General features: G+C 46.6%; 1 protein-coding gene across 6 annotated transcripts in view; it reads right to left on the bottom strand.

Moving 5' to 3' along the window:
- The window catches only part of LOC105466581 (interferon regulatory factor 2), an 86,706-nt gene that overhangs the window by 8,777 nt on the left and 65,492 nt on the right, over positions 1 to 12,437 (bottom strand). For 5 of the 6 annotated variants that reach the window (XM_071092782.1, XM_071092780.1, XM_071092779.1 and 2 more), the window contains 2 exons: positions 11,183 to 11,300; positions 2,024 to 2,188 (listed from right to left, as the gene is read on the bottom strand). In XM_071092782.1, the coding sequence (XP_070948883.1) occupies positions 2,024 to 2,188; positions 11,183 to 11,300 (283 nt within the window). The remainder of the gene's footprint in view (positions 1 to 2,023; positions 2,189 to 11,182; positions 11,301 to 12,437) is intronic. The other variant, XM_011715636.3, reaches the window with a different exon arrangement.

Here is a 12,437-nt window from a genome sequence, read left to right as displayed (position 1 = left end):
GAGCGGATCACTTGAGCCCAGGAGTTCTAGACCAGCCTGGGCAACATGGCAGAACCCTATTTCTATTAACAACAACAATAACAACAACAAATAGTCCCCTGTACCGAAGCACTGAGCATGGTTCCCAGGGCACGATAAACTTGCAACAAATGGTGGTTCTTGTGACTGAATACTGGCAAGGACCAAATAGGGACTGGCACGTATAAGAGTTCAAAATGCATTTGCTGAATAAATCACTGATGACAAGCTTATCCTGTTTGACAGATTATAGTCTTCCTGTAGCCAAGGTTTATTCTCACATCCCACTTACGTTCATTCCTAGCATAAATGTACACTAGAACCTATGCTAAGTGAAGTAAGCCAGTCACCAAACAATAAACACCATGATTCCACTCATATGAGGTACATAGAATGGCCAAATTCATTGAGATAGAAAATAGGTAGGAGGTTGCCAGGGGCTAGGGTGGAAGAGGGAAAAGAGGACTTAGTGTTTAATGCGGACAGAGTTTCAGTTTTGCAAGATGAGAAACGTTCTGGTGGTGGCTGCCGGTGACAGCTGCACAACATTAATGCACTTAACGCTACTAAACTTTGCACTTAAAAATGGCTAAAATGGAAATTTTATGTTAATGTATTTTACCACAATTTTTAAAAGTGAAAAAAAAAGAAAAAACAAGAAAGTTGGCATTCAGGGAAAATGAGATTAGATTTAGTGGCTGATAATTCACAAACAACAGTCCTTAATTCCAGCGCGGGTCTGAGCCAGTGTTGGGGGTGGCACCTACTGGAGGACACCCCATTTGGCAGCGTGTAAAGAGCACAGGGAAGAATCCCTGAACAATTTACTAGAACTGAACTGCAGTTTCCTAGGATGGGGCCTCTGCTTTTTATTTTTAATATCTGCAAGCAGTAACACTGACTCAGGATTTATATTTCCTAATTATGGTTGATTTCCACAAAGTTAAACGGAGATCATCAGGAAGAGAGGAGAAGATGAAGTCATGCCGGTGAACAAGAGGAGCCGTCCTTTTACTCTGTAAGAATCAAGAACCAACTGGATCTGTTCCTTCTCCTGTGACTCTGCCCGGGCCAACTCCTGTCATTATGTCGCCAGTTCCCTGGGGAATTGGCAATGGGCTCAGTCATCTGGCCTAATTAGAACCTGTACTAGATATAAAAAGAAAGAGAAAATATGTGGAAAGGACAAGTACGCTTGCTGGAATGGAATGGATCTAGCAATGAGCTTGGGGTCTGAAGGTTGAGGTCAAGTCCTGGCCCAGACACGTGCTGACTGTAGGACCCCGAGTAAGTCCCTTCCCTTTCAGAAATGAAGGAACAGGAAGAGATCACCTCTAAGGTCCTATCCAGTCTGCTCAAACTGAGAATCCATTAAAGCACTGCCAAATTTCTAGTAACTTGGACTAACAAATTAGACTCTGATGAACCACTGCCCTAAAGAAATCTTATCTGTTAACCATACATGAAAATGTTATGGGAGGCCAGGCACGGTGGCTCAAGCCTGTAATCCCAGCACTCTGGGAGGCCGAGGCGGGCAGATCACCTAAGGTCAGGAGCTCGAGACCAGCCTGGCCAACATGGTGAAACCCCAACTCTACTAAAAATACAAAACTTAGCTGGAGTGGTGGTGTGTGCCTGTAATCCCAGCTACTCAGGAGGCTGAGGCAAGAGAATCGCTTGAACCTGGGAGGCAGAGGTTACAGTGAGCCGAGATCATCCCACTGCACTCCAGCCTAGGCGACATAGCGAGACTCCGTCTCAAAAAGAAAAAAAAAAAAATGTTATGGCCAACGGAGTAAAGAAATGTTGTGATCCTGTCCTCTACCTGAGAACAAAAGTGTCCAAGAAGATGCTGATCAAGATAATTAAAGTATGAAAAACTCCAGGAAGAATAACTCCTAGGACAGAGGAGAGATGCTCCGTGGGGTGCTGAGATGGGTGACCCTAGACCAAAGCACTGCGCAGCCGGTTTCCAGGCCTCCCAGAGCCTCCCGCTGTTGCTCACCTGCATAGGAAGACACGGGGGAGATCTGCAGAGGGTAGAGCTCGCTCATGCTGACCGGCTGCTCATCGCTCTCCGTGGTCACCTCTACGACTTGGCAAATGTCCGGCGGATTGGTGACAATCTCCTGATCCTCAATGTTGCTGTCCAGATGGGACTGTCCTACAACTTCAAAGAAAAGACAGCCATCATGCAAAGTCTCCTGACCTCACAATTCTAGCACACTTTCTCAAGGAAGAAAGTCTTCCCCAAAAGAGCCAGGTTGCCAGGCTCCCATCACTATCTGTCCCCCGCCATGGGGCTGAAGAACAAGCCTGAGCTCTGTAGCTCTGAGGTGATGTCTCCCAGGGAGCAGCCGGCCAGCACTTGGCTCCCCAGGTCTGTCTCCAGCATGCCTGCCAATGGCATGCACCGTAGCCATGTCCTATCCAGCTCAGCAGAATTCCACACTCAACCCCGTCACAGCCAAGGCCACAGGACCAGAGGGAGCATCCAGCCCCAGCCCCAGGGCCAGACATGACAGTATTTTGAACCTGACCGATTTCTGCTCCCTGCACTTGCTCCAAAAGAAGGCGCTGTGCTGATTTTCTGGATTCTATGATCCAGGGAGACATTATCAAACCTTACCAAAGAGGAAGGACCATGAAAATCACCCAATTGTGTCACATCTAGCTGTGGGGTGCTCTGCTTACGCTCCCAGCTCCCTTCCTGCTCTGCAGGCAACATGTCCAACTGGCTGAAATATCAGCACAGTGGAATAGAGTCAGATTTCCAATTCTGGCAAACATTAGCAGCATCAGCTCCCCGGAACACTGGTAAGACGGAATCTGACAACCCTAGCTCTGAAATCTGCCTCAATTTTTAAAATTATATTGTTTATTTCGAGATCATTGTAAACTCACATACAGTTGTAAGAAATAATACAGAGAGATCCTGTGTGCCTGTTACTCATTTTCTTCCAATGGTTATATCCTGCAAAGCTAGAATACAATATCGCAACCAGAGTATTGACATTAATAACAATCCACCCATCTTGTTCTGATTTCCTCAGTTTTACTTGCACTCTTTTGCGTGAGTGTGTACCTGCGCCAGGACTAAGTGGTTTTATCACACATGAAGTTTCATGTACCTACCACCACTGTCAAAACACCAAACAGTTCCATCACCACCAGTCTCTCTCATGTGACTCTTTGTAACCATAGCCACCTTCCTTCAGTACCTCCCCATCCATCTCTTTGTCCAGGACCCCTGGGCAACTATTAATCTGTTCCCCGTTTCATTAATTTGTTCATTTCAAGGATGTTATATTAATGGACTCATATAGTAACCTTTTGGGGCTGGCTTTTACTCAGCAGAATTCACTGCAGAGTCACCCAAGTTGTGCGTGTCAGTCATTGGTTCCTTTTCTATTGCCGAGTAGTATTCCACGGTATAGACGTACCAGTGTGTTTATTCTCCCCCGAAGGATGTCTGAGTTGATACAAGCCTTTGACTATTACAAATAAAGCTGCTATGAATGTTTGTGTTCAGGTTTTGTATGAACATCAAGTTTCCACTTCTCTGGGATAAATGCCCAAGAATGCAATTGCTGAGTCATATGGTAATTTCATGTTTAATTTTACAAGAAATTGCCAAACTGCTTCCCGGAGTGACCGTGCCATTTTACATTCCCACCAGCAATGTCTGAGTGATGAGATTTCTCCATAGCCCCGGCAGCGTTTCATGTTGTCACTGTTTATTTATTTTGGCCATTCTCATAGGTAAGTAATGATATTTCATTGCCATTTCAATTTGAAGATCCCTAAGGTCCTGCCCTAATTTTAAACGAAACTGACCTCATACCACTGTCAGTTGGATGAAATGTCCCTGAAAATTAGCTTCAATAAATAAAGGTGAAGAAATAATTCCCAAGGTCCTCGTATATGTTATTTTAACATTTTATCCCACAAGGATGACAGAGAAAGCAGCGTTATCCTGTTATAGATGAAGAAACTCAGGCACAGAGAGGGAGAGTGACTTGTCCAAACTCACACAGCTTGGAGTATATGCGGTGCTCTATGTTGCTGACATTTTCTCACCAATCGGCAAAGTATTCAGGTTAGAATGCATTCCAGTCTCCTTGAGACGCCAGGCGTCATGGAGAGGCTCCTGTTTTAATCACTCCAAGTATTTTATTTTCTGAAGTATTCTTGTTTATAAACAGGTTCCTGTTTTAATTGCTTTCTGTGGAGTGATAAGCACATTATCTGATTGCTACGCAGGGAAGGTTTTAGAGGGCAGTGGCAATTCATAGGTTCTTTAAGAAAGAAAGGAAAGGCACAGAAGAGGCTCAGAAAGGGGATTTGGGGCTGTGATAAGAGTCCAAAAGCCACAGCATACAGAATGGAAGGAAACCGGATCCTGTTTAGGTTTTCCTGGGGGGGATAAAATTAAAGAAAAGGCAGGCAGGCTCTATATGGCAGGCAGATCCCAAGCCTGTTTATTTCATCCTTTGGACTATCCTATTTGAGGGTGAGGACATCAATTATGCAGGTCACTAGACACAGACTGACGCTGACCTACACTGACCTCTCTCAAGTTTCTTCTGCCTCTTCCCTCCAAGTAAAATAAAATGGCAGGAAAACAAGATAACGTCCTGCCCTAGCCCAAGTCCTAAGAAGCAGCTGGTGGGTGGAGGTAGAACCCAAATGGGTGAGTTTGAGGAGGGAGGGCACAGTGATGCTTTGCATACTAAGGCAATGAAGGCCTTAGATAAATGTGACTTAAGGCGAAGCCATTTAAACTTCCAATACTTCAAAACTCATCTCTCCTTTGCATGTTGCTCCTAATAGAAAGACAGCAAGCTAGCTGGGACTACAAACAATGGCAGCAGCTCAAGTATCCCCCTAGTCAGATCCCTTTGTTCCAACCAGGAATTCTTTCTCTCACTGCTTTTCCCCATGACATCCAAGTCAGTTATTCAACTAACAGAGATTTATGGAACACCTGCTTTGCACCTCCTGGCCTCCCAGGGCTAGAAGGAGCAGCGGAAGATCGATGCAGTCAAGCATCCGGCTTGTAAGAAGTTCATAAACATGGCTATAGGCCAGCGACTAACCATCTAGAGAGTAAGTTTAAGGCCGTGAACACAGAAAAGAAAGAAAAGAAAAAGAAGGGGGCCATACGATGGAAGCTGGAGAAGTGGGGTGTTTTTTCTAGTTGGAGGAATCAAAGACTTCAGTGAGGCAGTGGCACAAGGGTGGGGGGTGAGCAAAAGGCAGCATGCACCATGCCCCTGACTTCTGGAGTCCCTTCCTGACCCGCCAGCACAGACCGGCCTCTGTCCCCTGGGTGCCTCTCACTCACTGTCCCCGTCGCTCGGCCGAAACTACAATGGGGCGTGACCTTGCGACACTTCTGGACTTCCGGCCTTGTGTTGCTGGTTAATTCTATATACCCGTATGGAACTTTGAACTGGTCAATGGCATCTCTCCTCAATGAAAGCATGAACTTTCTGTGTCGTCATGACACACACTCACAACTCCCACCAGAGAGGCACTCAGGGACTCTTCCCTGAATAAATGGACACGTGAAGGGGCCGAGGCTCACTGACTGGAGCCAGAGAATGGACACATGAATGGGCCGAGGCTCACTGACTGGAGCCAGAGTCGAGTCCTGCAGGAGACTGTGACGATCTGCAATTACGAGATGTGACGATTAATGTTTTCTAGAAAACGTCAAGACTTCTGGCAAGCGGACTCTTGAAGCCTTTGGGAAGTGATAAAGACAGCCGGCTGCGGGTGCGAGGGCTAGGGGCCAGGGAGGAAGCGTGCTGGGGTGATGACAATGTTCTGTCTTGAGTATGGTGGTAGTTACATCACTGAGTGCATCTGTCAACATTTATAGGACTGTATGCCTTAAAAGGGGTGACTTCTACTGTATTTCACTTAATACACATGACCTGGGATAAAAAGTAGATAAGCATGTCCACGCAGATTTTAGGTGTATCCTGAATGCGGGTGACCAGGACAGAAAAGTCAATCTTTGTTTTCTGGGCTAGGATCTGGATACCAAGTTAATATAATGATGTTATCTCTCAGGCCAAATTCCCCCACAGGCGTGTGCTGTTTGATGCCCTGGTAAAGGACAATGGCTTCTCTCCATCCAAACATCCTGGGTACTTTAGAAACTTTCCAGCTCCCGAGTGAAAGCCCATGAGAGAAGCAGGGAAACCCCAGTATCGAAATGCTCTCTAGATGAGCATCAACACTATCACTAACCAGTCTCTATCTGTGTCTCTCTCTCTGTCTCCTGCCATGTGAACTGATTTCCCTGAACCGCTCACAGCAACACTGACTCCTGACAGCTGAAAAGACACATGAATAACAAACTTACCTGCTACAGCAAATAGAGTCAGAAGTGGCACTCCTCTGGGTACTCAAGAGTGTCCTGACTGATAATAATGACAAAACCTGACTTTCTGAGCACCTATCTTTGCCTCTACCTACCACCTCCCAAGACCTCACAGCCCATGAGGAAGGCACAATAGTGATCCCCATTCCAGACATGCTGAAACAACCGGACGAGACATAACCACATAACTAATTCAAGGTCAGACAGCCAATCAGCAGCAGAACCGGGAGTCAATGTTAGCCTTACCTGACTCCAAATTTCAACTCTTTATAATATGTTCTCCCTAACAGAGAGAGTTAATGAAGTCCGAACTGAGCTACTGTTGGCTTTCTTAGCCCCTATCAGCATAAAAAACTTTTGAATCTCACCTTAGTGAGTCTTCAGGCTCATAACTAATAGTGACATTTCTTTTCAACAGTTCTCTGTTGTGTGCTAGGAAAACTCTCAGTTAGAAGAAGGAGAAATCCACCAAGTTTCTCCAGTTTATTGAAGTCAGCACATCTGAAAAGAGTCACCCACAGGAATGCAATTTTAACTGAATCTAGTTGCTGAGAATTATAACAATATTATTTATGGCTGGTTACCGATGAACCAGTTTGATTCCTTAAAAGGTCATTCTTACTTTATTAGCCATTGTTGACTTAATGTAGGTCTCCACCTGAGAAAGCAGCTTGCTCCCACGCCTCAGAGAAAGTGCTTAAAAGCAGATTATTAGAAACAGAGGGGTCCTTGGAGGGGGTTTGGTCCTACCATTTTACAGCTGAAAAAAGCTGAAACCCAGAAGTCAGGTAGATTGCTAAGGTCACCCAAGTAGCTGCAGAGTCAAGAATGAAATTGATTAGCACGCATATAAAATCAGGCCATCAGCAGGGCCTCACGCAGGGAACTTCCCCCCGCCCTTCTGAAGGTTTCAGGAGTTAAACTTCACACCCGCCCTGATGACACAGCACAGATGGAGGCTACTTTCTTAATCAAATGTATTTTAATATGATTTTGGTAATATCATAATCATATCATTTTACCCCCTTCTAGCCCCAGAGTGATGTATCTGTACATTTCACTTCATCCTCACAGTAACTCTGTGAGATGGGCCAGATCCGTATGATTATTTCCATTTTCTATATAATTTTAAATTTTTCCATTTTATAAATAATTATATATTATTTCCAATCTATCTAGACATTGAATTTCAAAAGATTAAGGAGTTTGCCCAAAATCACATGGTAAATAAAAAACTTCAGAAGCAGGTCTAGAACCCACATCTTTTGACTTCCAATCTCGTGCTCTTTTGGTATAAAATACAGCCATGATTTGATTTAGGCACTCGAGAGCCATGGTGGGAGAGACAGTCACCGTGGGGTCGGTGATTCAGAGACAGGGATCTGTAGGTGCCTGGGCCATGCTGTCCCTGACTACAGGCTGCACACACCTCACCAGGGTGACAGAGTGCAGTAGTAGGCAACAGTAGGACAGGGCACCGTGCACCCTGCACCCCGTGAGAAAACAGCATCTCAGGCTACTACACGAAGGGAAGCACAGGATGTATCCCAGTAAAAACTCAGTAGAGGCCAGGCGTGGTGGCTCACACCTGTAATCCCAGCACTTTGGAAGGCCGAGGCAGGTGGATCATTTGAAGTCAGCAGTTTGAGACGAGCCTGATCAACATGGTGAAACTCCGTCTCTACTAAATACAAAAAAAAATTACCCAGGCATGGCGGCACATCCCTGTAATCCCAGCCACCTGGGAGGCTGAGGCAGGGGAATCGCCTGAACCCGGGAGGCGGAGGTTGCAGTGAGCCGAGATCGCGCCACTGCACTCCAGCTTGGACAACAGAGTGAAACTCAGTCTCAAAAAAAAAAAAAAAAAAAAAAAAAAAAAAAAAAACAACTCAGTAGAGGTAACCAATGTCTCAAGGGTCAATGTCTCAAAGGGAGCAGAAGTGTGGATGAGACGTGTTGGGCTAGAGCTACACCTCCTGTTGGAACTGCCACATGTCCACTCCTCACTGTGCCCTGTGGACAAAGCCTTTGCAGCTGCTCCACCAGAAAGAGGCCCACCGCCAACCTCACTGTCTCCATGAGCAGCCACAGGGAGCTGAACTTGTTCAGAGTAATTCAAGTTCAAAGACACGTATGAAAGCGGTGGGCAGGGCCCAGGTTATGCCAGACCGCGGGGACCTGGGGGAACTCAACTCCTTTTCTTGGGGTCAGTGGTGACATGATGACACTGGCATTCTTTATTCTGTGAGAAGAATAAATGGGGGGCAGAATGGAAGCAGAGCCCAGCTGACAGCCAAGGCAGGCCCACACACAGTGTCTGCAACAGAAGGGATGGACTTGAGAAGTACGGTGAGGGAAGACAGGAGGAGGTGACAGTTAATTATAAACGAGGTGGTGGCAGCCAGGGAGAGAAGGAAGAAGAAAACAATATATAGCATCACAAAAAGATGACAGCTTTCTTGAGTAAATAAAAACTTCTTAAGGCTGAAAACACAGCAGCCCAACTCCACTGCCCAGGTCTCTCGGTTGGCACCTGGTGACTGAGGAGCGGTCCCACAGTCTCACCTCAGTGCCCAGGCGCTCCAGGTCCAATACAGCCAAGAATAAAGTATGTTGTTGTGGGTTCTGTGTCTGGGCATATTGCAATGTAAGGGTTCACATCTCATATGGTGTTTCATCTTGCTAAGAGCGTTCTAGGGGTGTGGATAAAATCGAATGCCTTGTCTCAGGCCCCTTCTCCTAAGGGGTGAACAACTCAGCTTGCAGGAGGAAGGCATGGGCACGGCTGACAGCATAGGTGATCTCTTAGAGGGGGTGCCCTCCATCTAAAGACTCACCCAGAGTTACTTTTTAATCTTTGTTTTTTTGGCAGTCTCCCTCTATCACCCAGGCTGGAGTGCAGTGGTGCCATCTCGGCTCAGTGCAACCTCCACCTCCTGGGTTCAAGCGATTCTCCTACCTCAGCCTCCTGAGTAGCTGGGACTACAGGCACCTGCCACCATGTCCAGTTAATTTTTATATATTTAGTAGAGACAGGGTTTCACCATGTTGACCAGGATGGTCTTGATCTGCTGACCTCGTGATCCACCCACCTCGGCCTCCCAAAGTGCTGGGATTACAGGCGTGAGCCACTGTGCCCGGCCCCAGAGCTACTTTTTATCTTATAAATAAAATTTCTATCTGAAGCATAATAAAACATGGCAAAAATAAGGGGAAACAAAGGATATGGGAAGAGATGAAGACCCAGTGCCACAGCCCTGTGTCACCTCTGGCCATCCTGAAACCATGGCAAGTGCTGGGGCCAGAGTCTGCCAACCTTGAGTTCAACTGGGTGGCCCTCACAGGGACCCTAACACTGGCCAGTAAGCTGTGGATCTGCTCTCCTGCGCCTTCGGGAGCCCATGTTGATACTTGGGTTTGCAGGCCTGCCTTAAAAAGCTGCTTGAGTTTTACTGTAGATAACGACAGGCAAGCTTGGAAACAATCACCAAAAAAAGAATATCCTATGGGGGCACTTTGGGCAGCCAAAATTAAGACAAAAATCCCAACTCCGTGACTTCCTAATTGCCATATGTCTAGTCCCTACAGACTGCTCTATTTACTCCAGAGTAATGAACAGACTCTCTGGTTTTATAGCAATCTTTGCTTTATTAAAGGGTGGGGCTGTGTTTTATCGAGAAACACAACAGGGTTACAGAGCACTGCCTAGGCCGGTCAGACAGAATGTCCGCACCTGCAAACTTTTTACACTGCCGGGGAGATGGTTTCAATACAAAAAAGCACTGCTAACCTCGGCAAGAGGCCAGCGGAGGCCTGTCAGACAATCCAGTATGCTGCTGGCTTCTTCCGTTTCCTAAAAACAGAAGTCGCCACGCACACAACAAAAATTCAATGCTAAAAGAAAGTAAAAATAAAAAGGAGTTTTTTCTTCTCCTTCCCCTTAAAGGGAAAGCAGGCTGAGGTCTTTTGGGCACCACACCTGTGCATTTGGCCACACGGGAGAGAAGGAACATCAGAAGACATGTCTTCATTGTAAAGACCCTGCCCTCCTCGGGGGTGGGCACAGCTAGCTACATCTGGAAGTTGTTCAACTGTCACGAAGGAGGGAAAACACTGCTCCTCTGAGACCTCCAATCTAAATTTGGTGCCTTGGTTTTTCCCTCTCCTTTCTTTTCTTTTGCAGTATCTACCACACATGGTAACACTGCAGTTATCTGTGGGTGTCTTTGTTTACTATCTGCGTCCCTCCATGAAAAAAGAAATTGGGCCTCCTCCATCTATTTCCTGCTCCTAGTACTGAGTCTGATATACAGAAGGTGCTCAAAAACATCTGCTGAATCAGAGTGGGCCCTTTGGCAACACGTCTCTGTGCCTCAGTTTCTCTGTCTGCCAGGAAGCAGCTGCCAAGAGGACTCGTGAGGACCGTCTTCCCTCTCCTTGGTTCCCGAGTTAAAGAAATACTCTTTTGTCCATGTGAACCAAATAGTGAAAGACTGGGATTGCTAGCCACGAGCCGCCGGGAAACAAACATTTCTCCTGGGAGGTCACCCCAGCCTTCTTCCACGGAGACTGACCCGTCTCAGTTCCTTTATCTGATCCTCAAAAGCCTTCGTTTCTCAGCCTTGAAATCCGGGGGCTGGAACTTGCATTCTGAGATGATTCCAAGACCTCCTCCCACTGACTATGTTATTTGAAGTTCACTGTTTTACAAATTTTAGGCCCCAGGGGGCTGCTCGTATGTATAAAAAATGAGATGTCAAAACAGTTTACCTATGATGTTCACCGTACTATCCACTTCATTTTTTATAGTTGAAGTCAGGACCGCATACTCAGGAGAAAGATCACTTACTCCATTACTAAGCCCCAGAGATGACTCAACTGGTTCTTGCTAGGAAGAAGAAAAGAAAAAAGAATTGAGAACACTTCCTTTCCCCTCCCTTCTCTTAGCTGAAATTCTACCCTCGGCCTACTTTCTTTAATGCTAGGGTCATTCATGTTCAGCTGCCGAATACATTCATTCCCTGCTTCTTTAAGCTGGCCTGTGTTAAAGCACATTTCTGCACACGGTACACTGCTGGGTATTCAGCTCCTTCCATTTTCCTTCAAGGAAACGGTACCGGCCCATCTGGCTCGCCTTTAGGAAGTGCTTCCACCTGCAGACAACAGCTTTGGGGCTGCGCAGAGCTGCATCACTGTCTCTGTAAAATGCCGCACTGTGTGGATTCCACATTCTCCTCCTCTGAGGGAGTGCTCAAAAGAATCAATGCCTGGCTTTCTCCTAAGGGGGGAATCATGCCACCTCTTTCACAGTTATTTCTTAGGAAAAGCTCTGCCCCAATGACTGGCCCAAGAACAGGAGCCTAGGGGAAGTTGTAGATGAATTCTCTGCAGATAAGTTTTGCCATGGCCTCCGGCCACCTGAGGCCCTGCACTGGATGGTTGGCTGATCACAAGGGCCGTACCCTGGCCTGAGCCCAGCCAGGCTACCCCATACCATGGGGTTTACGTAACTGCCCTTCAGGTGGCTGAATATCCCATCCAGCCCAAGAATTCTGCGCGCGCACTAATGAAATAATGAGAACAAATTCCTTCCCCTTATTGGAGCTCTGAATGTGTGCTTTTTTCAAGTGCACCAGAACCCTCCATTCCCTTGTACTAAACAGCTCTGCAAAAGCCAGCCCTGAGGTGCCTGTTGCCGTTCAGCTCTCAAGGTAAGCTTGCCTCTGCTGCTACGATAGCAATCAAGTCAGACAAAAGCCACACAGGACAACACCCAAGGAATCCAAAGCGGAAGAAGAGGGTGGAGAGCAGAAGGAACACAGGACTGGAAGCAGAGGATCATGCAAGTAGATGTGACTGCGTTTGGAAAAGTCAACAGTGGTCGGCTCTGAAACATGGTGGGTGTTCTCATCAGTTTATTTATACACTAGCTGGAATCAATCCCCCCCAAATCCTCAAAAAGTCACTAACGGAAGGAGGGGAAATAACCTCCTCCTTCATAATCCCACCTGGCAAACTCCCACCT

The sequence above is a fragment of the Macaca nemestrina genome, chromosome 3 (genome assembly GCF_043159975.1).
Source record: "Macaca nemestrina isolate mMacNem1 chromosome 3, mMacNem.hap1, whole genome shotgun sequence".
Classification (NCBI taxonomy): Eukaryota; Metazoa; Chordata; class Mammalia; order Primates; family Cercopithecidae; genus Macaca; species Macaca nemestrina.
This window is presented reverse-complemented; position numbering and strand designations above follow the sequence as displayed.